Consider the following 26,224-nt stretch of genomic DNA (forward strand, 5'->3'; position numbering starts at 1 on the left):
ACGTTTTAGAGTCCCCACTTTTTTTAAATATGGCCGCTTCACACACAAGCGCAATTTTTCGCCGATAGAGGAAGCGGAATAAGTGTTTCGGCACTTGCTAAAGTTTCATTTTTCCACTTGGAAATCGCTCAAAAATTCGAGCTGGGCAAGGTTCTTCTGGGACAGATTTGAAAAGAGCGAGAGCGACTGAGCTACCCTGTGAAAGATTATAACGACCGAAAGCTCCCAGAGAAATCGAGTCATTGCAAAACGCTAATAAAGCCCCAAGAAGTTCATAAACGGCTTGATTTTCGTCTGATAAGCAGACTCGTTCTATGAGATTTCAATGGTGTATACCGTATGATGTACACTTCTGCTACCGATGACTGTGTCCTCGCAGGTGCCTCAATTTGGCAAGAAAACTACAACATTGGTAAGAATTTCCACCTTGGCTGCGTTCAGTAGGAATCAACGGAGAGGAAACAGTTTTCAGGAAAAATATTTTCGTTGAGACCGTTGCTTAACGTATTGTTGAGCGCTTTTTGCGATTGCTGTAAATTTAGTAAAATATCGTCTGCCACGTCGTCCACAGCTAGCCTTCCTGAAAGCAGTGGCGTGAGCCGTTGATCAATCAAATAACCAGCTTTTCCAGCCGTTTACTTCGTTGACTCTCCGTTTCCAAACGTGACGGCAAAACCGGAAATGAAAAGTCGTACAGTAGCGAATGCGCATTCAACGGCCCAACCGTTTATCGTTACAGAACGCAGCCCTTGAAAGAATTCTAGCCGACTTCACGCACCCTAGTTTTTCTACTTAACGAGACTGCGTCTGCCGTTGGTTCTGCTGGCGGTTCATTCGGATTTCGGAAATGTTTGCGATGCGTTTAGTGACTTACATTTTTCAACCGTTAAGAAATGTCGTTTTTAATAGATTTCCCGTATATTTTACCTTTAAACCGACATTTGACAGAATTTGATGGCTTTATAACTGTTAAGGTAAAACGAACTTTTTCAATATACAAGTATACGATTTAGTCCAGTCAACGAATGCTGGGAACACAATTTTTGGCTTGGTAACTTTGTTTGGACTAGTTAGAAGCAGGGCCGGCGTTAGAGGGGGGGGGGTAAGAGGGGCAAAAGTACCCCGGGCCCGGGCTTCCGAAAGGGGCCCGCCGGAACGGGTGCCTAACTAAAATTATCTGACTATTTCCAAAAAACCAAATTTTGGTATAAAAATTACCTGGGGCCCGAAAATCCTAGCGCCAGTCCTGGTTAGGAGGTGAACATATCAAAAGTCCCCGCCCGTACGCTACCTTAGAGCAAGTCTGAAAACCCCTATTTGAGAAAAACCAGTTTTAAGTTCGAAATCTAGCGTAATAACAATGATAATCTAATTATGGAAATTGATAAAAATAGAGTGAAAATATATATTGAAAATTTTGTACTGAGTCACCTTAATTTAAAAAAACACTCAAGGATTATTATTTTGAATTTCTTTCAATAGTCACGTATCTCGACTTACCTGACATTTGCTCTCAGGTAGCGCGTAGCCCTTGAGCCGGGGGGGGGGGAGGGGGTTTGATGGTCCCAATTTTCGGTTTTTCGCGTCTTTTGTCGGGATGAGTGGCTTTCGTCGAGGGTGAGACTGTCAGTAGTAGGGTGATTACTACCCATGACTTGTTTTGTCACCTATTCGAGCTTGTGGACGATGGCGTAGGGCAGCATGATGAGACCACCGGTGTAGTAGGCGTTAAGAGCTTTATTCTGAGCACCGGTATACAAATATCTGACCAACTGTCATCCACTGCGGCTCCACACCGAGGGCAGGAAGCCGAGGAGAACCGCCACATCCGAGGCGCGCGAGTAGCGTGTCATCCCACCGCGTTAATTTTATCCGCATAATGGCTTGAGAGCCAGGAAAGGTCTTCGCTTCCATAAGAGGCCATTGTGTCCTAGTGGCCGACCACTATTGAGTCCATGCCGATGAGATGGTTATTCGGCAGGTGACCTTCAGCTCCGTGAGGATGGAAGGAAGGAGGAAGTCCACCTTTGGAGGGCGTATAAGATTAGTAACCCCCGCTAGACGGTCCGCCATTTCATTGCCCGGAACACCACAAGAGAGTTGTGAGCCACTGGCGTAAATGGTGGTGACAACCGGTTCCGTAGAACGAGAGTAGAGCTGCGTCAGAGCTCTTTTCGAATCCGAACAAATAACCAAAGCGCCTTGGGGGTTGGCTGACGCGTAAGACAAAGCCATTTGAAGAGTTCGATCCTATTTAAGGGATGACCGGTGTTCACAAGACACGTCGCCCCGACAGTAATTGCAGGGATCTCGAAAGCCACAACCGAGGCCTCAGCCAACGAGCCGTTGGTATAGATTACTGTAGCGTCTTGTTCGTGAGGCTCTAGAGTCGCGAGGAAAAGTTGTCGCAGCACATCCGAACTATTGTCGTTGGTGCATGTGGCAAAGTGGCCTTATCAGTATCCTATTTGAAACATAGATAGTCGTAAAAAATTGGAAACAATTTTTGCTGAGCGAAATTTTGAACAACACGTCTGGTAGAGACGTAGACGTTCGCGTTTACGCCTAGAAATGGGTTGCTGCAATTCTCTATTAATTTAAAATACGTTTAGTCATATATAACATAATTACTCATAAGTGTGCCAGAAAGAACTTTTTATCAATGAGACCTTGTTGCAAGGATATGACGTAATTGACGTCACTTCCCAGTCGATGACGGTTTTATCGTCATCAAAACTAGTTTTGGCGGGAAGGGAAGGAAGTTAAAACCAGTCCGTATTTTCTTTGGTGGCTGTGAAACAAGGTCTCATTTAAATTTTTAATACAGAGATGTTAAACAGAGGCACACTTATCAGTAATTATGTTACATATGTTTTAGTCTATAGTTTATTTTTACCAATCTAGACCGTCTAACTAAATGTATCTATTTTTTCCCCCAATAACTGTAGGATCGAGATATTCGCGTTAGAATATCAATATCAGACGATCAAAATGTTGAAATTAGAGGAAACTGGAGTGATACGCAAATGTTAAATTCCCAGGAAGGATTTACTCATAAGAAGGTACATTTTAAATTTGTAATTTGTGACTACTCTAAAGTGGGCTTCGAAGCTCGAGGGACTGATTTGAAAATTAGCCTCTCGCTTACTTAACTGCTGGTTTTTCTTCAGCTAAGCAGATGCTTTGTGTTTTAAAATGGCAAATCGTCAACTTACATTATTAGCGGACGAAAATCTACGACATCATGAACTATTAGCGTTAGCTGCTAGGGATCGTCCATTAATTACGTGAGGTGATTTAGGTGATTTATCGACCCTCCCCCCTCCCCCCTTTGTGAGATGTCGTGAGATTTGGATCGACCCCTCTCTCCCCCCGAATATCACGTGAGATTTTTCAAAATGCGTATTTTTAGTGTAAATACGTTAATCTGTGTTTGATTGCGTTGGATTTATTTAAAAAAACATAATTTGGTTAATTATATTTATATTTAAGACTAGTCAAGACTAGTATTTTAGACAGAACGTAGTCTAGAATCACAGTGAGGAAATCGAACAAAAATACTTAAATCTTAAGTATTAAGGAACTACTAAAATTTAATCCAGTTTTATCGCAATTTTACACTGTTTCTTGCGGGGAAAAACCACGTGATATTTGCCGAAACCCCCCCTCTCCTCCACGTGAGATTGGGTGAGATTCAGCTCGACCCCCTCCCTCCCCTTAATGCCTTAATGTATATATATATATATATATATATATATATATATATATATATATATATATATATATATATATATATATATATATATATATATATTTTTTTTTCACTCGAAGATCTATTTGGTTCGAGTTTTGCGTCTTTTTGTTTGCTCGAAGACCTATCGGTACGAGGGGGTAGGTACATTTGTTTTCCGGGAATCTACAGTTTTCAACTTAGGTCGACCACATTTGGTTTACTATCGCATGGTACCCTGACTGTGGTTTTCAACGGTTACGGTTGGCAAAACAACTTAAATTAATTGAATTAATTTAATAATTAGGTATATCTGCTATATACGCTAGCATCTAGGAGCAACAAACACAAGGAGAACGCAGCTAGCCTTTAGACGCTAAGGCAGTGTTGTGTACAAATTTCATTGGACGTTTTACGGAAAGGGGGAAGACAATTTCCGAATTTTCCCCTTCCGACGGCAGCAGGCGCTAAAGCGTCTAACTAATGAAAAATGTATCCAAGAAAATAGACGACTTTTGAGTTTTGACGGGTTGCGTTTTCCTTGTGTGGGGTGCTGTGTTTGTTGCTCCTAGCTAGCATAAATTATATTTATGACTTATTCAACTTGTTAAAAAGTTCCACGCGTGTCTTGATATTTTAGCGTAAACGCGCTCGAGCCTTTTACGCTAAAATATTAAAGAGCGTGTGGAACATTTTAAACTTAGGTCGACCACATTTCTCATGTTACCCTGACTGTGGTTTTCGAGGGTTAATTAATTGAATTAATTTATAAAATTAGGTATATCCGCTAAATACAGATACTACACTTTGGTCTTAGCCAAAAGACAGATTTGGTTATTTTTTAGGCATTCATACGAAAAAAGCTTAAATTATTGCAATTTTTTTAAAGCCTTCATCTATAGCCACTAGGCCGTATAATTGGTTAATATCATCATTAACCATTTGGTGCCAGCATTTAAAATTTTCATAGTTCTTAGCTACTTCTATGCGTTCTTGATAGCGTTAATAACTTAATAGCCATAAGTTTCAGAAGAGTTTGATGGAGATAATATACGAGTGGAAACGCGGTTAGGTCTCAAATTTCAAAATAACTGACTTCAGAAACGAAGAGAGTGTTAATAGTAGTCAATTTTCTGTTCCTATTTAATAATTCATCGTAACTTCACCAAATTAAGCGTTATTTTTACTTTTGAAAACGTTTCAATTTTCACTAGGCCTTGGCTGATCCGTCTAAATGGAGCCTACGTTATTAATAAGGCTGGCGGTAGAGATTTCTCGGGCATCGTTATCTGGCAGATCCAGAGACTAGCGGATGATTTAGAATTTTAGGTGGTTATAGGCTTCGAGCTTATTAAATGTAGCGTCATCTACCTTAATATCAGTCAACTGAATATGTGAAGAAATAGCAGACGACTTTTGCATTTCCATGTTTTTCGGTTGAAACTTTCAGCTGTTGCGCAGAGATAATTTTGATCGATCAGACAGCTTTCATATATTCAATTTTAAACTCGATCGGTAGGCGGCGATACTTGTGATCAAAATTTAAACTACGCACGAAGCCTATTGGAAAAATTACAGACTAATATTAAAAAATTAGCGTTGAGGTAATACGAAGTGTCATATTTATAGCTATTATGTTAATTGTGGATATAGAAACATCTTTTCTAAACTATGCTTTTGTTTTATTCACAGACGGTGTCTTCGTTGTCTGATTTGTCGGCCCTTTTGCACGAGCTACAAACCATTTGGGTATAATTTATGAGTATCGATAGCACAAACCCAATTAAGGAGTCAAAACTTTCAAAAGTATTCTAGTCAAACTACAGTGTACAAAAGTGATTGTTTGTCACGTGGCATAGATTTTAATGCGAGTATTTAACTAGGAGAAACAAACACAGCACTGCCCACACGAAACCCGTCAGAAGTCGTACATTTTCTTGCGTACATATTTCATTGGTTAGACGCTTTCATTGTCTTTCTCCTTTCCGTAAAACGTTCAGTGTAAACGTTGATATAATGAAATTTGTACGCAACACTGCGTTAGCCTGTTTAAAGGCTAGCTGCGTTCTCCTTGTGTTTGTTGCTCCTAGGTATTTAAGTGTAAAGCTTGTTTTCCACTAGCGCGCGTCATAATGTTATTTTCTTTACGCGCGTAAAAACGTTTGAACGTTTCAAAGCTGAGAAACGCGTCGTTGCGCGCGCCAGTGGAAAACAAGCTTAAAGCTTGGTTTCCACCAACGCGCGTAAGAGCGCGCCATAATGTTAATTTTTTGTCGCGCGTAAGAACATATGCACGTTTCAAAGCTGAGTGTCGCTTTTTGACGCGCGCTGGTGGAAACCAAGCTTTAAGCTTGTTTTCCACTGGCGCGCGCAACGACGCGTTTCTCAGCTTTGAAACGTTCAAACGTTTTTAGGCGCGCGTAAAGAAAATAACATTATGACGCGCGCTAGTGGAAAACAAGCTTAAAGGTTTTCAAATATTATTTCAATCGCGTAATAAAATCTGATAAATCAATATTTCGTAAACGTGTCAGCCAATAACGCGGTAGTTTTGCGATGTCCAATTGTCAACTTTCTCCTTATTTGGGTATATTCCTTGGTATAATTCATTACGTAAAACCATAAAAAAACTTATAATTAGATCCATAAGTGTGTCACCTTGTTGAATTAATGATCGAAATCTACGTGTGGAGTGACGTAGAATTGACGTCATACCCAAAACGATAAGCTTCTCTAGCGAGAAAATAACGCTAGTTAAATAAACAAATTATCAGAAATTTTAGCCTGCAGGAGTAACGAACTGATTGGGAGTTCGGCTTCGTTAGTGGCTGAAGGGCCACAGAAGCCACTAGGGCTGGACATAAGGTAGTCAGTCTGACTAGTGAACCTTCTTATCTTAATTTATTTTATTGGTCACTGACTAGTGGGGTAAAAATGGGGGTATAAAAACGACTTAAAAACTTTTGACTACTTTAAAATATTTTCATTGATAATATCATCAAATGACGCATTAATTTGAAACATTCTGAATCAGAACTTGTATGAGGTGCTGCGAACTCTCTGGACTGTTGATTTTCTACAAGTTCTACAAGTATATTATGATCTTTTTTTAAATAAAATGGGATTGAAGAATGATGAATTTATGATACGCCATATTCGCCATTATTTATGAATATGAGCTCCCTGATTTCGATTAATTTTATAGTGTCTTATGTCCATCCAAGAATGTATTTATTTATTATTAGGAAGAATGATTATGTGGCGACAATCGCCGGGCACGTTGAACGCCTTTCCCCCGTCTCGCGCGGGGGGAAAGACAAAACGTCACCGGCGTTTGATTTCCATCGCGTTAGGTGACGTAAATTTTAAGCAGCCAATGAAATACCGGAGGAGCGTACTGGGGGACCAACGGGTGGATTGAGAGAAAGGCTAAAAACCGTCTCGACATAGACATTCTCTCTAGGTCAGGGCCGGATTAACCAATAGGCCAAATAGGCCTGGGCCTAGGGCACCAAGCCTACAAGGGGCACCAAGAGGGTTCGAAAAAAATAAAAGTACAAAACTTTAATCATTTGCTTTTCACAAAATATTTTCCGGAGTAATTTTAGTAAATGCGTCCACCCCTATGAACCAAAAACGTTTGATTGTCACATTCTCTGACGGACTGCCGTCAAGCCCCTGATGACATACTAAATCTGGCAGCAAAATGAATTTTCCTTCCATTTCTCAATTAAAAATTGAGGAAGCGCCTAGCTCGGTTCGCTCGCTATTGAAAGGGGCACCAAAATTAACTTGGGCCTAGGGCCCCATAAAGTCTTATTCCGGCCCTGCCCTAGGTATAAATAAATACATTCTTGGTCCATCCCTCGAAGCCACGCTATCGGAAATTCGGAATCGGGGCTATTTTTCGTCTCACGCCATCTCTATGCGGCTTAGGCAACTATATTCTTATTTGTCTTAGTTGCGTCTATCTCTTAGAGATGGCGCAAGACGAAAAATAACCTTGACTCGAAGGGCGTTTCTTCAGCTACTATTGAAACCGAACTCCTTTCTACTCCTTCAGGCTTTATATTTCCAAGGTATTATGCCATTATAGAAGGGTTAAGCAACCCGACTAAAACATATTGTTGGAACTTGTAGGAGTGTAGATTGCCTACACTCCTACAAGTTGACTCTACACGTTTTCCAGGGTTGTCTTGAACTCTCTAATGACTAAAGGCCCATTTTCATGCTCGCTGGTAGCGGATAAAAATCGTCAAAATTCGCATCCGCCACTCGCAAGCGTGAAAATAAAGCTAAAATATCTGTTTGAAACAGATCGTAGCGGAAAGTGTAAAAGTGTGTAGCGGAAGCGGATTTTGTCGATTTTTACCCGCTACCAGCGAGCATGAAAATGGGGCTTTAGAGGTTCACCAAAAAAAATTGTGGTTTCCCGAAACGGTTATCAGTAAAACGTTTACATAAAGATCGCGACTGTCACACTTATGTAAAATATATTTGTAGATTTATAGCGAAGGCGAACGAGTCTTAATTTTCACCATTAATTTTTTTCTGTTAAAGGAAAAGACGTTAATCGAGAGTAAGAACGATGACACCTTTCTAATTGGCCCGTCATTTTACGCCAGCATCGCCTCGCAAATCAGCGAAATAAGAGCCGAAAAGTTGGGAAACATTTTATAAACTTCAGTTATTGTTTCAAATTTAGTAACATCGCTCGTTCTTTTTTTTAAATTAGCGTTGAAGAAATTAGTGACGATCTAAAAGAATTGAAACTAGTAGTTTTGGATAGGACTGCACGGAAACACCTCATAAATGTGCATTTTCCCGATAAAGTAAAATTTTATATTTCTTACAGTTATAAAGTGCCATCTTTTGGGCCAAACCTAAAACAAATTAAATAGTTTCCAGATGAAAAAATGGGTGTGAGTTTTTCCTTGCCATCAAATTTCGTTTTGGAAAAAGTAATTATTCATTGTTTACTGGAATATCCATATAAACATAAGTAACGTAACACCTATAAGTATGACACAAATTTTAGCCTGGTCTATGTATTTTTTCTCCTTTCCACATTTCTTTAACAATCTAATCCAAATCCGGAATTTCTAAATGTTTTGGCGTCCTTTATAGGTTACTATTTGACTTATGATATGAATCTTAAATATAACTTTTAAATCCGGAATTTCTAAATGTTTTGGCGTCCCTTATAGGTTACTATTTGCCTTATGATATGAATCTTAATATGACTTTTAATTTATAAAAACAAAACCTTAGTCTTTCACGTTAAGCACCTTAATTGAGAAGTTTGAAAGAGAACTCGAATGCTATCAGTTATTTTGGGACTGTATGGACAAAATTGATGACAATTACTGCGTACTTGAACCTCAAACTTCAACTCGCAAAGACTGCTTGAGGAAAATAGCCATTAGTAAGATTACTGAATTTATATTAAATTTATAACTTAATTTTTAAATAAAATTTTATAATCTGATTTTAGGTAATAAGGTTTCGTTGACTATAATTGTCAACCCTAAGAAACCAAACAATGTACCTGAATTTACGTTTGCTGGACCTGATGAGGGTAAATTACTGTCATAAGTATATAGTATTGTGTCATAAGGCAGAGTGTCGTCATTACGAGGTACAGTCCACTTTAGCGTGTGAAGAATAAGAAGTGTCATACTTATGACACAATACTGTCGGCTTATGATATTATTTAACCACCCAAAAACAAACTTAAATTATTATTGGATTTTTTAGAAATAATAGCCTTAGATAATCTACTATCGACGAAGCTACATCTATGGTATTTTTAATAATTATAATAATAAAATTTAAATATTATAAAGTGTAGCCAAGAATGCATTTGTTTAAACTTAGGATAATAAATGTGTTGAGTGGTTTCCTTAATCTGACGTTTTCCGTCGTGATTCAAACACAGCTAGGCTCCCGCGTATCGTCTTAACATATTCATTTTTCCTAAGTATAAATAAATGCATTTTAGCATAAGTGGATAATAAACATAAGTATGGCACAGAAAGAATTCGGTTAATGATAAGTCTGTCGTGGAGTGATGGCGAATAGGACGTTACCGAACAGGAAACTCGTCCATTCCTACTCTTTCCGTTGGCTAAATAGTTGGTTAGTTGAATGGCGAGAAATACGAGCGTACACACGTTTGGGTTTGAAATTCGAAAATAACTAACTTCTCAAATGGAGCCAGTGTTTATGATAGTTATTTTTAATCTACCGATTCATTAAAGGGTTCATTTTGATTTCGTATTACCGCCACTAGAGGGCGCACGTCACGCTAAATGAATGTACGATGACCGCATAGTATTCCTCCGCGAGTTCGCCAGTCTGTTTTAAAATTTTCGGTTTTAACAATGTTGAGCAATGAAATTAATGGTATATAGTTATACATGATAAACGAAAAGAAAATCAATCACTTAGACAATTCGTTGAATAAGAACAACTATCCATATTAATTCTAATTAAATTCCAATAAAAGTAAACTAGGCAAAGGTGACAAAAACTCCGTCCCTTACGACCGATATCGAAATCAAAATTTCCGCGAAATGACCACGTGTTTTGTAAAGTTTCGAATTACCAAACGGTGCCCCTCCGGGGAGACCCCGCGCCCCTGCCGGGCGTGGTGCCCTAGGGCTTAGCCCTACCTAGCCCAATGGTAGAGAGGGGCCTGGTTGTCAGTCCGTCGGTTTACATTGTCATTGGCGAAGCAGACTATCATTAAAAAAATGTTTATTATCCACATATGATTCTAGGCATAGTTTCAAATTTTAAATACATCAATTTCCTTTAAGGGATAATACGGTGTTTCCGATGACCAATTTCGCTAACATACTCGAGGTAGAATTTCCCGGAAAGAAGTCAGAAACGCACGAGGTACGTGTTAAATCGCAAAATAACATGGGAGATGGCGCCAGTGTAGAAATTGCAAATTATCCAAAAATGGCGATTTTATGTCGAATTTTTCCTTAGTTTATAGCTTTTACCTCTTCCGTAGCTCTATTTCCAGATTGCTCGTGGGGAATTAGTAAATTTCAAATCATGACTAAACGTAACAACGGCTCCCAATTATTTAATTTTTCCAAAGTCAATTTTCAACCATATGCCGCTTTTGCGGCTTTTGGTATTCATGTAGTAACCTAATTTAACCTAACCTTTACCAAAGCTTAACCTTTACCTAACCTATCCTTTACCTAAACCTGACCAACTTTTACCTAACCTATCCTTTACCTAAACCTGATCAACCTAACCTTTATCTAAAACTGCCTTAACTTTTATCTAAACCTACCTTAATCTTTATCTAAACCTAACCAGACCTAACCTTTATCTAAAACTACCTTAACCTTTATCTAAAACTACCTTAACCTTTATCTAAACCTACCTTAACCTTCATCTAACCATAACCTAACATCTACCCAAACCCAACGGAAACCAAACCTAACCTCACTTAAATTAATCGAAACAGCACGGAAAACTACTGCAACAAACACAGCACCCCACACAAGGAAAACGCAACCCGTCTTGCTTACAGTTTTCATTGGTTAGACGCTTTAGCGCCTGCCGCCGTCGGCAGTGGCGGACTGGCTATAGAGTGAACCTGCCCGATGGCAGGTGGGCCCCTCAAACATGATAGCGTTATAGTTGTTTAGGCTGGGGCCCTTTGTCTTCTTGCAGCCCAAAATATTAGACCCAGTCCGCCACTGGCCGTCGAAATGGGAAAATTCGGAAACTGTCTTCCCCCTTTCCGTAAAACGTTCAGCGTATAGGTTCGTGAAATGAAATTTGTACACATCACTGCGTTAGCGTGTTTAAAGGCTAGCTGCATTCTCCTTGTGTTTGTTGCTCCTAGCTAGCCATCAATTCCGTAGACCCTGTAAAAGAAATAAGATGACTTAATGAGCAGACAATGAAATTGGAAACCGTTGCTACATTTAGTAATTATAAAGACGGTGTGGCCTGTTAAGTTTGAAACGTAATTGAGTTAATTTCCGCCTTAGGAACTTCTGGAACCGTGTGCCATTTGCTACTCGTATTTGCTGGAAGAAGCGATCCCCACCGAAAGTTGCGCTTGCAGACAAAGGTTTCACTCGAAATGTCTTATAGAGGTAAAATATTCGCCCTAATCCAATGCGTTTTAATGCTAAATATTTACTGAATATTGCCATTGATATTCCAGAGTTGCCTGATCACGATTTAAATTAAGTGATTTTTTAAAACCAATCATTAAAATACGCGAAAAGGTAGAAACGTCCTTAATAAAAAGGGGGAAAAAAAGTTATGATAAAACTCACGAAATTTTCGGACCAATAGGTCTTCGATAATAAAATTAAACAGCGAAACCCGGACCAAATAGATCTTCAAGTCAAAAACCAATGAAATTAACTTCAACCACGGCCAACTTTGATATCGCGCTGTGAAATATTGTAAATATTTGTAGACCACATTTCTTTTATTTGTTGTGTTGTTCCTGGAAAGAATGTATTCCTTTGGCCGCGCCTGTTTTCAGTGGTCTCCCTTCACACCCTTTCCTTGAGTCACCCCTCTTTTTAAGGGTAACCTTTTGTCCAGTATGGGACAACCGTATTCCTGACGCCAATTCCCGCGTCCTTTTAGATGTACGTGTGAAGGGGGAACCTATCTCCTGACCACAGGTTGCAATATTTGATCCAATTTCATGACGTAGATGTGTTTTTTCAATGGTAGATATTTAGTCTTTTAGTAGTTCCTATAACATTCCTTAAATTATGAATTCCTCCGACCGAAACGGTCCCTTTATTGTCATTAAAAAACGCGAAGTTAACTGCTGCCCTTTAACGTGAAATCCATATAGCAGTATTTTTCGAATAAATTCCCAATTCTTTAAAAATGCGAGAAACGAGCTAGCGTGGCGTGTGTAAAAATAAAACAGTTAGTTTTTAAGATAAATCCGTTTGAAACAGACTGGTGAAGAATTTAGTCTTAGCATAAAGATGACTAATTTTAAATTAATTCATTCTTCCACGTAATTCAGGTTCCCTCAAACCCCTCGGTTATTTTTCAGTCGGTAATCGGACGGGGTCCAGTATTTAAGCGGCCAACCCAATAGCCTTATTTTCATGAACAAGGATTTTCCTGCTAGGTTAAATTTGGCGCGCCAACCTCACAGATTTTTTATATTGATTTCAATGCAAAACGGGTGTAATTAACGCGTCTTATACGCTTAATTTAAAATTTCACATATGTTAATAATACATGTTACTTTATTAATATTTTCAAGTTTTGTCCAAGGTAATTGCGTAAAAATGACAATAATACAATTTTAATATGAATGAGTATGAATTCCCCGCCTATAAAAAAACCTATTCTGAACAAAATATTCCGCTCGTAGGTTAACATAGAAACTTCCACGAATGGGTTGGCCACTATAGCACGGACAGCGCGTGATAAAATTTGGCCGTGCTTCAACTTACCGTATATTTCATTATCCACAATAATATTTTCGCGTTTTCATTTTATTCATTGGTCCGAGTATTTTGTAAGTTTTATCATTACTTTAAATTTGTTAGGGTTTAGCTTTTTTGTCCCCTTTTTTACTATGTATTGTGGTTGTCAATTGGCAAGAATAGACATTGATAGTTTATTAAATAATTCTATTTATTTATCCTGACATATTCACAGTTGCTTATTCTAGTTCTAACTTAGAACTCCTGCCATCTAGATAGCCCTCATCTTATAGCGCCATCTAGTAATATAAATCTATACAATATTACTGTCTCTTTAAAATTTTTGGTTTATGCTTAAACAAGATAGTTAAATAATACAAATCTTAAATTTAACGGAATCTTGTTGGCTTCTGTATCTTGCGTGTTGGTCGTTGTGGACATTTCTCAGTTGGAGTCGGAACAATCGGAATCTGTTGAGATGATCTAATGCTTGCTTCCCGAGTTGGATTGATTCTTGGAGTCGACTGAGTGAGTCCTTGTGGTAAGAAATTTAAGCGCTGTTGAATAGTTCCGCACGTCTGGTTTCGTGGTCTCGATCCTGTCATTGGATGATTTTGCCAAGTCAGTCTCTGGTTTTGTTGTATTGATCCAGTCCTTGAATGTGTCGTGGATATGTTCCGCGGAATGGCTGTTGGTACGGTTTTTAGCGGAGTCATTAGTGGTGGAACAACAGGAACTGTTGATCTAATTGTTTGTGGTATCCAATTAAAAACCTTATTATTGTCATCTTCATTTCTTTCCTCTCTACTATCAAACTGAGGAGTTTGAGGTATGTTCTTGCCATCAGCATTAGGAATGATTGGTACATGTACAGGTTGGAGTCGCAAACGTAACTGATTTTGATGTCGTCGGGCAATGCCAAAAACCGTTTCAACTTCATACATCATTTTTCCTAGATGTTTCTTAATACGGCCAGTTCGCCATTTAGATCCTCGTCCATAATTCTTGACATAAACTAAATCTTGTAAGGCAAATTTAGGTTTCTTTAGATCGGAAGTGGGTTATCAGAAAATGGTTTGCTTGAATTTATTTTCTGATTCACTTCATTTGTGGATCTCAAAGTAGGATGACAGAGATCAATTCTTGTTATTATATTTCTCCCGAACATCAACTCTGCTGGAGATTTCCCTGAGTTTAAAGGTGTGCGACGAGAACTCATTAATATGCGAGCTAGTCGCGTTTCCAAACTTCCTGATGGAAACTGTTCCAATCCAGCATTTAATATTTCAATTTCATCTGTAATTCCTCCAGAAATCTTCTTTAATTTGTTCTTGATTGTACGTACTGATCTCTCAGCTTGTCCATTGGACTGTGGATGGTATGGAGGAGTTGTAACGTGATTTATTCCATTAGACTTTACAAAGTTCTGGAATTCTTGGCTAGTGAAACTAGTTCCATTATCTGTCACTAAAGTGAGAATGATACCAAAACGTGCAATATGGTTGCGTAAACAGTTCGTAACAGCGTCGGTTGAAGTCGAGCGCGTTACATCCACTTCTATCCACTTGCTGTAAGAATCAACAACAATCAATAAATATCGCCCCTCAATTGGCCCAGCAAAATCCGCCATGGTTGTTTACTTGCTGGCCATGCGTGAAAAACTGTGGGAGGAATCGGGGAATGTTCTTGACAAATAACACATCTTTTTACAAAATCTTCAATGTCGTGATCAATTCCACGCCACCATAAACGAGAACGAGCCAAAGATTTCATTTTCACGATACCCTGGTGGGTCTCATGGAGTTCGTTTAAAATCTGTGGTTGACATGATTGTGGAATTACGATGCGATTTCCCAAAAACAACACGTTGTTAAAGTTTGAGAGTTCATTTTGTCTTTTTCGATAAACTTCCAGATCTCCTTGTAGTGTAGTTGTAGGCCATCCTTGTCTCATATGCTGCAGTACTTGGTTCAAAATAGGATCCAATGTGGTTAATTTGTCCAATTTCTGACTGGTGATAGGAGTCTCATCAATGCTCTTCAGCAACAATACATATTCGGCTGGTACCGGAGTTTTTGTGGCTGTGTGAGGTAATGGTAATCTACTTAAGGCATCAGCGTTCTGGTTTAATGAACCCTTTTTGAATTTTATATCATATTGAAAAGCAGACAACACTAGTGCCCATCTCTGTATTCGTGCCGCAGCCATTGGAGGTACTGGTTTATGTGGTGCTAATAGTGAAACTAATGGTTTATGGTCAGTCATTAGGGTGAATTTTTTTCCATAAAGATAGTCTTTAAATTTTGTTACTGCAAAAATTATTGCAAGCGCTTCTCTTTCCAATTGGGAATAATTTTTTTCAGCAGCGGTCAAACTACGGGACGCAAAAGCTATTGGACGTTCTTCTTTGTCACCATTTGAATCTGCAACCATATGAGATATGACGGCTCCTAATCCATACGGAGAAGCATCACAAGAAAGAAAAACTTCTTTATCAATGTCATAATGCACAAGCATTTTTGAGTTTTTCATGGATGTCTTTGCTTGTTGAAAAGCTCTCTTTTCTTTTTCTCCCCATACCCATGGTGTATCCTTGTGTAAGAGCTTGTGAAGAGGTGCTAGAGTCGATGAATGGTTTGGTAAAAATCGTCCGTAGTAATTGATCATTCCCAAAAAGGAGCGTAAAGTCTCAATGTTTTCTGGTGCTGGTGCTTGCATAATCTCTTCCATTTTTGAATTCAACGGGTGAAGTCCTTCAGCATCTAAACGGTGTCCCAGAAATTCGATTTCTTTCACGAAAAAATGACATTTCTCTCTTCTTAACTTCAAATTATTTTTCCCTATAATTGACAAGAATTCTTCAATTTGCTGGTAGTGGTCCTCTTCAGTTGGAGCAGCAAATAAAATATCATCTTGGAAAGGCGATGTTTTTTCCATCTCTTGCAAAACCATTTCCATATGGCGTTGAAAAATCGCGGAAGCTGATGATATGCCAAAGGGTAAGCGTTTATATTGATAAAGCAACTTTGATTTATTTATTGTAGTCAATTATCGGGATTCGTTGTCCAGTGGAATTTGATTATACGCATCGCGTAAATCAATTTTGGTGAAATATTTGCAATTTGCGAATTTCGAAAAAATATCCTGGGCTCTGGGCAGTGGAAAAACTTCAGTGTTGATATTAGGATTTGTCGTAGACTTGTAATCTCCACAAATTCGTAACGATCCATTCGGTTTTACTACTGTTACAATAGGCGAAGCGTACTTGGAAAAGGGAACTCTTTCGATGATGTCGTCTTTTTCTAGTAGTTCTAACTCAGCTTCAACCTTCTCAGTCATGGAGTATGGTACTGTTCGTGCCTTACAGTATTTTGGAATTGCGTCAGATTTTACATATAAATGCGCTTTCACACCCTTCAATTTCCCTAAACCCGGACTAAAAACTTTCTCATGGTCTTTAAGAATTTGATCTAATTTGGAATCAATTTTATCAAGATGATTAACTTGGACTTCATTTATTGACGGTAAAATCTGCAGACTCGAATATAACCACTTTCTACCACAGAGGTTTGGACCTTCATCTTTAACAAGTAGGATTGGCAATTTAGCTTCCCTTGCATTGTATTGAACTTTCACATTCGTGCTACCAATAACGTTTACGGTATTGCCAGTGTAGGAGCGTAAAGTCTTGGTGAAATTCTTGATAATTCCCTTATTCGGAATTTTGTGAAATTCATCTATGTTTATCATAGTATGCCCTGATCCAGTATCAACTTCAAATTTAACTCTTTTTCCATTGACGTTGCATGTGATGATATCGGGTGGTGGAGTCGGAGTATCCAATTCTTCCATTACATCTCTTATAGTGCAGACAGGAAAATCATATTCTTTGGAATTGGATTTATCGTCATTTGTTATGTGGTGTGCACGACTCTGAGGTCTTTGCTGTGAGACCGCATTCATTTTTAGTTTGTATGGAACATTTGCTTGACATGCTTTGGAAATATGTCCGATCTTCTCACATTTGAAACACTTTTCATTTAAAAAGAAACATTCGTTGCTTTTATGATTCTTGGCAGTGCAACGGTTACATTGATTAGGGTTAGGGACATATTTTGCAGTCGACTGTTGCTGTGGAATTTTTGGTTTTTTATCTGGATTTCTCTTTGGATTATTATCTTTGCTCCTCTGTTTGTTAGATATGTAGTGTGCATTAGAAGCGGAGTCTTGTTCTCCATTCGTTGTCTTCATTTGATGTGAATTCTTAGTTGCTGTTTCCATAGCTTGTACAATCTTAATCGCATCAGCCAAAGTAAGAGTATCATCTTCCGCAAGTAATCGTTTCTGCATTTGGACATCATTTATGCCACAGACCAACCTATCTCTTATCATTTCATCAAGATTCACACCAAAAACGCAATGTTCTGATAATTTCCTGAGTTCAGAAATGTATACTGCAATCGTTTCTCCAGTCTTTCGATTTCGGTTGTTGAATTGCAATCTTTCTACAATCTTTGATGGTTTGGGATTGAAGTGATTATTCAATGTAGTTACCAATTCGTCGTAAGTCTTATCAGATACTTTGTCCGGCCTGACAAGATTTCTCAATAAAGAATATGTTGTAGATTCCAGCACAGTCTGTAATATGGCTCTTTTCTTGTCCCCGTCTATGATGTCATTAACTGTAAAGTAAGCGTCTATTCTTTCTGAGTATTGTGACCAAGCTTCAATTCGGCTATCAAACATTTCCAATCTTCCAAAAACAGCATTCTGTATAATTGGTGCTGGTGGATTCATTCTTTATAAATGGTTTCTTTTACTAGAACGTGTTGAATCTTCGTAGATTCAAATTGTGTTTTTCGTTTTAGCGGTCTTGGGAAAGGCGGCAAAACGTGTCTCCTTAGTTTGATGAAAATAGGTGTACCATGCGGTTCTTAAGCCTTAGTCTTTATCGTGCCTTATGCTTGTGGATTCTTTTACTGTTTTCCATTTGCCGTTTCTCTTCTTTTTTGTAAATGAAAAAGTACCTCATCCGTCGCCATTTATTGTGTTTGTCAATTGGCAAGAATAGACATTTATAGTTTATTAAATAATTCTATTTATTTATCCTGACATATTCACAGTTGCTTATTCTAGTTCTAACTTAGAACTCCTGCCATCTAGATAGCCCTCATCTTATAGCGCCATCTAGTAATATAAATCTATACAATACTATGGACGTTTCTACCTATTCGCGTATTTTAACTGCATTATAGTCCATACATATAGGAATTTTTATTAACTTTAACTTATTGATTTAAATCGCCTATTAATCTTCAATGTATATATGAAAATGTACAAAAGTAGACTGTGTAGCAATGTCAATTCAGAGCAAACTACATTAAGTTTGGTTTTTAAGTACAAATTAAATTTAATTAAGATTAATTTACATTTTAGATTACATTACTGTTCTACTCTAGTTGTTGATATTTTTGTCAAAGAAAAGGGTCGTAAAACCATAGGTCTATAATATTGTTCCAAAATTAAAGTTTGTCACTTTCGGGAATATTTTACTGGGAGCTAGTAACGAAGTGACGTCATCACAAGTAGAAAATCTCCCCCTAGCGAGGCGCTGTCAAATCCTACGTGTGACGCGTTAGCAAGCGGACGCCAAACGGCGACGAAGCCCTTAATGCAGTCTGTCTTGTGAATAGCTCTCAGTAAAACGTTTGCATGTGAAGAATAAGAAGTGTCACACTTATGTAACAATATTATACGCGTATGGTAAAACGTAAAACAAATCAATTAAACACACAAATCTGATTTAATCCAATAAATATAATTCTGTTATTATCTTTTATCATTTGTATTATAATCTTGATAGATGGCGTTAGTATTTACGCTGAGATTTAAAAAAATAAAAAAATCGATAAACCCACCAGCCTTCTCCAGTGCTGCCGAAGTTTTAGTGCTTCTACTTTTAAATCAATTTCCCTCTACAAATTTAACTTCGAGAATATCACCCATTTCCAAAATGCTTCCATTGACCTTTGTTTAATATGTAACCTTTGGCGAAGTAAATATTTTGATTTATTAATTTTTATCTTATTTTGTGGACAGTGGCTCAGTTCAATACCGAATGCAAGACACACTTTTAACTGTTACAAAGGAGTTTGTCCCTACTGCGGACAGGTACCGTTATGATTCCACATTTGAATAAATGATCCCAAAAATAAATATATATATTTTTGTATTTATAGGAAATAACTATTCAAGAAAAGTGATATGTCAATTTTTATAATACTTTTCATTAATATCTGATTTATTTTGTGGTAATAAAAACTTTATATTTTGTAAAAGTTTATTTTAAATCCAATAAACGTACTCTTCACAGTAAATGATGAATAAAATAAATTATTGATTTAGTTTACTTGTATGATCAGATTATGAAGACACTAACAAAGGGTTTATAAAGGTTAAATCGTGAATAAAATCATTAAACATAATAATAATAATAATAATAGTAATAATAATCAGCTAGGTTAATACAGTGAATATTACTGAAATATGTTTGCAACGACTAAATTGTGATTGAACTGATTAAAGGGGAACGGTCAAGCTTTAACCAGTTAGATAGCCCTATAGCCCATTAAAAACTAAAATTTATGGCGAAAACCGCATAAAAAATATTGAGTGGTTAATTTTTAATAAAATAAAGAAATTTCAGGAAATCGAATAGCGCGCGTCCGCCACGACACCTGGTGAGGAGTCGGTGAGACAGAAAAACAACGTAAAAGCGCGCGCTGCTGAAGACGCAAAAAATTTGTTTTAGACCTAGGCCTAAATTGTGCGATTTTAAAAGTTAGGATAGTTCGCAAATCGCTCATACGGGGTTAGGGGCGCTGGCGGCAGCCCCTAAGATGGCGGCGAAAATTCAAACCCAAACACCTGGCGTTATTTTTGGTTTAAACTTTTTGGGCCAAAAGCTATTTTTTCAAGACAAAAAAAGGTACGTGTTAGTATATTGAACGACTTGTTAATCTTTTGATACGGAAATAAGGCCATATTTGGAAAAGCTTGGCCGTTCCCTTTTAATCTTTGATTGAATTGATTAAAAATGATTGAAACATAATATATTATTCAAATGATTAATTAATTTTTGAAATGACGAAATCCTGATTGAATTGATTAATTCTGAAATTATAAATAATTAAATCGTGCTATATAAACGATTAAATCATGATTTATAACCGTTTAATCGTGACTTATGAACGTTTAAGTCGTTATTTCCAAACGTTTAAATCGTGATTTTTAAAGCGCGTTTGATTCGTTATTTAATTTTCCGTAAAAATTAAATTTGGAACAAAAAATTAAAACACTAATTACTTTTTACGGGTTTTTATTCTAGCCTAGTCTAGAGGCTTAGTTTTACTTTGGGATTCGACAAAATGCCGCGAATTTTTCGAACAATATTAGGCTAATCATGAAATGACAAACTTTTTTTTCCGGAAAAAAGACCTCGGTAATTTTCCACAGAAAATTTACCGACTTACAACTCTAGTTTAAATAGTGATTTATAAATGATTAAATCGTGATTTTTAAATGTTTAAATAACGATTTATAAACGTTTAAATCGTTATTGTTAAACGATTAAATCGTTATTGTTAAACGTTTAAATCGTTATTGTTAAACGATTAAATCGTGATTGTTAATCGATTAAATCGTTATTGTTAAACGATTAAATCGTGATTGTTAATCGATTAAATCGTTATTGTTAAACGATTAAATCGTGATTTTTAATAGATTAAATCGTGATTGTTAAACGATTAAATCATGATTGTTAAACGATTAAATCGTGATTGTTAAACGATTAAATCGTGATTGTTAAACGATTAAATCGTGTTTGTTATACGATTAAATCGTGTTTGTTATACGATTAAATCGTGATTGTTAAATGATTAAATCATTATTTATAAATGATTAAATCTCGATTAATTTTTTGTGATTTCACTTTGATTATTAGGACAGTCAAAAACGTTCCCTCGAATAATAGCGAGAGAGCAGTGCGGTTGTGTTTGGCATTCGGAAATATCTTCCGTCCTTCTGTTGAAACCGCGGCCGCGCTTTCCTAATCAATATCTAAAAGAGATATAGCGCGGTTATTTCTTTTACGGGCTAATTCCGCGGCCGCCAGGTAGAGCCAGCCGCCTTACGGGATATATTACGGGTTACCATGACGACGTCCTTTTCCTCCCGGAGAAAACAAAAAATTGAAACTCGCGCACGTGACCCGCCAGTAACCACGCTCTTAATTCTGAGCTCGTGTCTTATTTAACTGCCGCAAAGTCTCGTTATTCCGGTTAAACCAGAGGACAGTGCACCGTGGCTTAAAGACGGCACTGTCCTTTAAACACGAAGCCCTTAATTAAGGCCGAGTTAAATCGATTTCCGGCCATCGTAAGTTGTTATTTGGTCGTATTCTTTAGCTTGGATACGGGTTCGCTGTTTGTTTATATTCGGCATCGTGTTTTCGAAGTGCTAATGTCTGATATGGAAGAAAATGAAACGTTTCGATTTTCCTTAACGCGGTAATTTGCAGGTTGTGTTTGCGTACACGTGGTCGGTCATGTTAAATGCGAATTTCCATTACGGTTAATGTACTTCAGTTGTTATAAACGCTTCTTGTACGTTTTTTGTTCTCGCGTTGGACTCCAATAATAAGTTCGTGTTAGCACGATTTTTATAACTGAACGACGCGATGGCTAGCGGTAGAGAAAAACAAGAGAAGAGACAACTTCCCAGTTTGAACCCGGGACTATCTCCCGGGAAGTTTAATATCGGCGCTCAAAAAGGCGGGATGCTCCGTAGATCTCCGAAAAAGGAACCATTCAGAAGCAACGGATCGGCCAATGTTCAGGCTAAAACTACTGGTAAGATGTAGATACTTTTTGAATTGGATGTTAATCTCTACGTAAATTTCCATAGACTTTTAAATTGGATATTAACCTTTACGTAAATTCCCATAGACTTTTAAATTGGATATTAACCTTTACGTAAATTTCCATAGACTTTTAAATTGGATATTAACCTTTACGTAAATTCCATAGACTTTTAAAATGGATATTAACCCTTACATAAATTTCCATAGACTTTTAAATTGGATATTAATCCTTACAGAAATTTCCATACTTCTTATGAAAGCATATTAAAATCTATAGTATTCTATTCCCTATAAATATTTCTTAGAAAAGACATCGCATAGCAATGGTTATAGAAACATCAAGCAAATTTATTCTATACATCCTATCGAATTTCTGCAGCAGTATTGCTAGAATTATATTTAGGTATTAAGGTATAGGGATTCTGGTATTGGTGTAACAATCTTATCTAAATGTTTAGTGCATTATCGGTAGCTCTGTAGTGATGAAACTTAGCGCTTAGAATTTGAACTGTATAAGACAGGAATGCTTAGCTAATTTTATCATCCTTGGAATGCTTAGCTAGTTTTATCATCCTTGGAATGCTTATCCAGCCGTATCGCGTATGGTAAGATCACTCTGACGGCTTTGGCCCCGCCTACGAGAGAAAAAATCTCCTCTGCGCGCGCTCCCCTCTCACGTAGTTGTTTGCCAAGTCAACATAGTGACGTCAAAAAAACCGTCAGCCGCATCGAGTCGAAAATCTGCCGCGATAAGCAATCCAAGTAGAGCTATGGATACCTGTATAAGATTATACAAAAATATAATTAGTTGAATCGAGGATTCCACTTCTGAACTGAGCAAGTATAGATGTATCTAATTTCGACGTCCCTCAGATGAAAAGAAACTACACTTTGACCTTAGCTAAACGAAGTCATTTATTTCATACAAACGAAATAATGTTTTATTCAAGTTTATTTTTTGAAAATTCCCGCTGTTCCTACAATTATCCCACAGGCTTCTGCTAGAGTAATTCCTCTCCGGAAAGGGCCAGAAGGTTTGAACAAATTTTGATTATATGTAGATCTATATGAGTTATTTTTTTAAACAAATCATTGTATTCAGCGAAATAACGACATCTCAATGTTATGTTTATATTTGTAATTACCCGATATTTTGAAAAATATTTTATTAACCTTTTGACTTTAAGAAATAGTACTTTTCTTACTGTACGGTTTATACTGTCAACTTATTAACAACCATGGTAGAAGTGTTGCCGGTCATGGTTTGTACAAAATGGCACCGCCAACATTTTAAAGAAATAATAATAATAATAATAATAAATACATATTTTATTATGAGCAGCATTACGAGCGCAGCTCCTGCTTCCAGGGCAGTTCGATATTATGCTTAGTGATTGTATCAATTTATGTTACCATCTTAAGGATAAATTCTAGATTTTCAGATCTACCTAAAAATCTGCGATAATATAATCAACCCAATCTGTATCTGCAGCTCTTTTCACCTGTCCAACCTGCAAATTTGTATTATCGTGTTCCAGAATCCAGATTGACCTAACTTGTGCAAATGCAGTTATGTGTAGACCTTTATGGGTAATTTGTACAACTCCCACATTGACCTGACCCGTGCAGGTTGCAGTTATGTGTAGACCTTTATGGGTAATTTGTACAACTCCCACATTGACCTGACCCGTGCCGGTTGCAGTTATGTGTAGACCTTTATGGGTCATTTGTACAACTCCCACATGGACCTGACCCGTGCCGGTTGTAGTTATGTGTAGACCTTTATGGGTAATTTGTACAACTCCCACATTGACCTGACCCGTGCCGGTTGCAGTTACGTGTAGACCTTTATGAGTAATTTATACAGCTCCCATCTCTGTCAGACTGAAACCTAATCCCAGATCTTTTGAAATTTTTCTGAACCTTTTTGGGGTAATTACTGTTAGTTACGCTTCAAGGCTAATTTTCCCAAAACTGTTTTGACTCTACCAGTAATAAAAAATATATTTCTATGAAATATGTACGGTAATTTTTTAAGAAAACTGCTACAAGTATATTTACTTATTGTGGTACAGGAATTATGGCATTGGTGCACCAAACGTCCCCTAAATTTCAGCCCACGAACTTTTTTTAGTATTGCCTTTTACTCTATAGTGACGAAAGTAGGCGTGTAGAAGTTCACCTAATATTATACAAATTATAATTTATTAACCATAAACAGTCTATGACGGGAAAAGACCTTCGGAAAACTTCATTAAAAGTGGGTTAGTTTCGCGTAACCTGGCTTGCATCATTTGCATATTATTTAGTAGAGCGACAACCCTCTGGGTTACTAAAAAAACGTCGCGTGTCGTGGCATTCCGCAGTCGCCGGAAAATGTCGAAAAACTCGTTATTGTACGAGAATCGTAATAGTCTTAAACGATTGCGTGTGGCCAAGAATACGTTAAAATTATTTTATTAACCGGGGGGAGGGGGGGATTATTAATTTAGTTTCTAATTTATCGTCCCCGTAAAACCTTAATTCGAAATCGAATAAAATGTATTCGGTATAGAGGCCAGACGAAGGGTTTTGGAAGTCTACGAATACGAAGTGAGGCCTCAGCTTCGAGAGAAATCCGTTTCCCAATCGACCACGGAAGTGTTTCTTCCGGAGACGGAAGTGGCCGAAGAAGCTCTGACTCATTTGGTCCAGGAATTGGTGTTTCTTTTCATCGCCACTTTCCACCAAGATTCGTAAGGCTACAATTACAATTAAGATTCAGCCGTGTTCACACTAGACACTTTGGAACCGTTTTTAAACGGTTTCGAAAGATAAAATTGAACATTTTCGGTGTCAACTGTATTAATAGCCATACTATAATTACATTCGATATCAAAATTTTACAATTCGATCTTTTGAAACCGTTTTAAAACGTTTCCAAAGTGTCTAGTGTGAACGCGGCGTAATAGACGCTTCAATAAAACCGATTCAGCAATTCGCTAGGAAATATTAATGCAAGGTGCTTCGACGTGCGTGCTACTCTTTATATGGAAGTTGCCACTTGGGCTCAAAGCGATGTCAGAAATTAGGGCTGGGTTTCATATATTTCACTCAACTTTGGTACGTAGTAAGGTTTTGACGAGCGTAAAGAAAAATTCATTATGACGCTAGTGGAAACTAAGCATTAGCATTTAAAGCTTTCAGCGAAAACGCTAAATACGCCACGACGGCGAGCGTCAACGCTAAAATATATTGTATTAGGCCTAAAGCTTAGGACCCGGTGCAGAGGCATATTGCGATTCCTATTAATCGGCGACGCTGTTATTTTGACCTATTTTCGTCGTAATGTAACGGACCAATGAGAGAGCTGGATTTTTTTACAGAATTTAACGGTGGTGTCATGCATGGCTCTTCTGATTAATAATTTCCTTAAGTACTCTTATTTTCGATTTCTTGAATCTCTTATATATTTAATTAGTTTTGTTATTTTTTAATTAAATATATTTTTATATAGTCACATAAGGCACCACATTAGTTTTGTAAAGGATCATATTTTTATATAGTCACATAAGTCAGCACGACCTTTTTGAAGGATCATATTTTTATATAGTTACACTAGGCAGCACATTAGTTGTTGAAGGATTATATTTCTATATAGTCACAAAAGTCAGCAAGTAGTTTTTGAAGGATCATATTTTTACATAGTCACATAAGTCAGCACGTAGTTTTTGAAGGATCATATTTTTATATAGTTACACTAGGCAGCACATTACTTTTGAAGGATTATATTTCTATATAGTCACATAAGTCAGCACGAAGTTTTTGAAGGGTCATATATTTATATAGTCACATAAGGCAGCACATTGTATTAAATATATTTTAAATATTATATTTAAATTTAAACAAATTTTCAATTAAACTTGTACTTAAATTTAATAAACCCAAGAGGAATATTATCGAAAATTAATTTTTCAAGTTACTTGGTTTTGGAAATAAGGTAGCGAAACGTAAACACGTTAATTTAAATGAATTTTTAGACAAACCGAATTTTTGGAGTTACTTGGTTTTGGAAATAAGGTAGCGAAACGTAAACACGTTAATTTAAATTAATTTTTAGACAAACCGAATTTTTGGAGTTAACTG

The 26,224-nt window shown here is 37.2% G+C and overlaps 1 protein-coding gene across 1 annotated transcript; it reads left to right on the forward strand.

The window, feature by feature from the left end:
- Positions 1–866: 866 nt before the first annotated feature.
- LOC149933397 (E3 ubiquitin-protein ligase FANCL-like) lies at positions 867–19,534 on the forward strand. Its single transcript, XM_090156287.1, has 13 exons — positions 867–974; positions 2,949–3,062; positions 5,423–5,479; positions 8,291–8,391; positions 8,466–8,562; positions 8,632–8,691; positions 9,002–9,155; positions 9,225–9,308; positions 9,488–9,533; positions 10,552–10,633; positions 11,755–11,862; positions 19,279–19,350; positions 19,419–19,534. Exons 1-13 carry the CDS (start codon positions 894–896, stop codon positions 19,440–19,442), a joined length of 1,080 nt encoding a protein of 359 aa, XP_090012413.1. The 5' UTR covers positions 867–893; the 3' UTR covers positions 19,443–19,534.
- Positions 19,535–26,224: the final 6,690 nt, after the last annotated feature.

Source organism: Leiobunum rupestre, chromosome 8 (genome assembly GCF_980474605.1).
Source record: "Leiobunum rupestre chromosome 8, qqLeiRupe1.1.hap1, whole genome shotgun sequence".
Classification (NCBI taxonomy): Eukaryota; Metazoa; Arthropoda; class Arachnida; order Opiliones; family Sclerosomatidae; genus Leiobunum; species Leiobunum rupestre.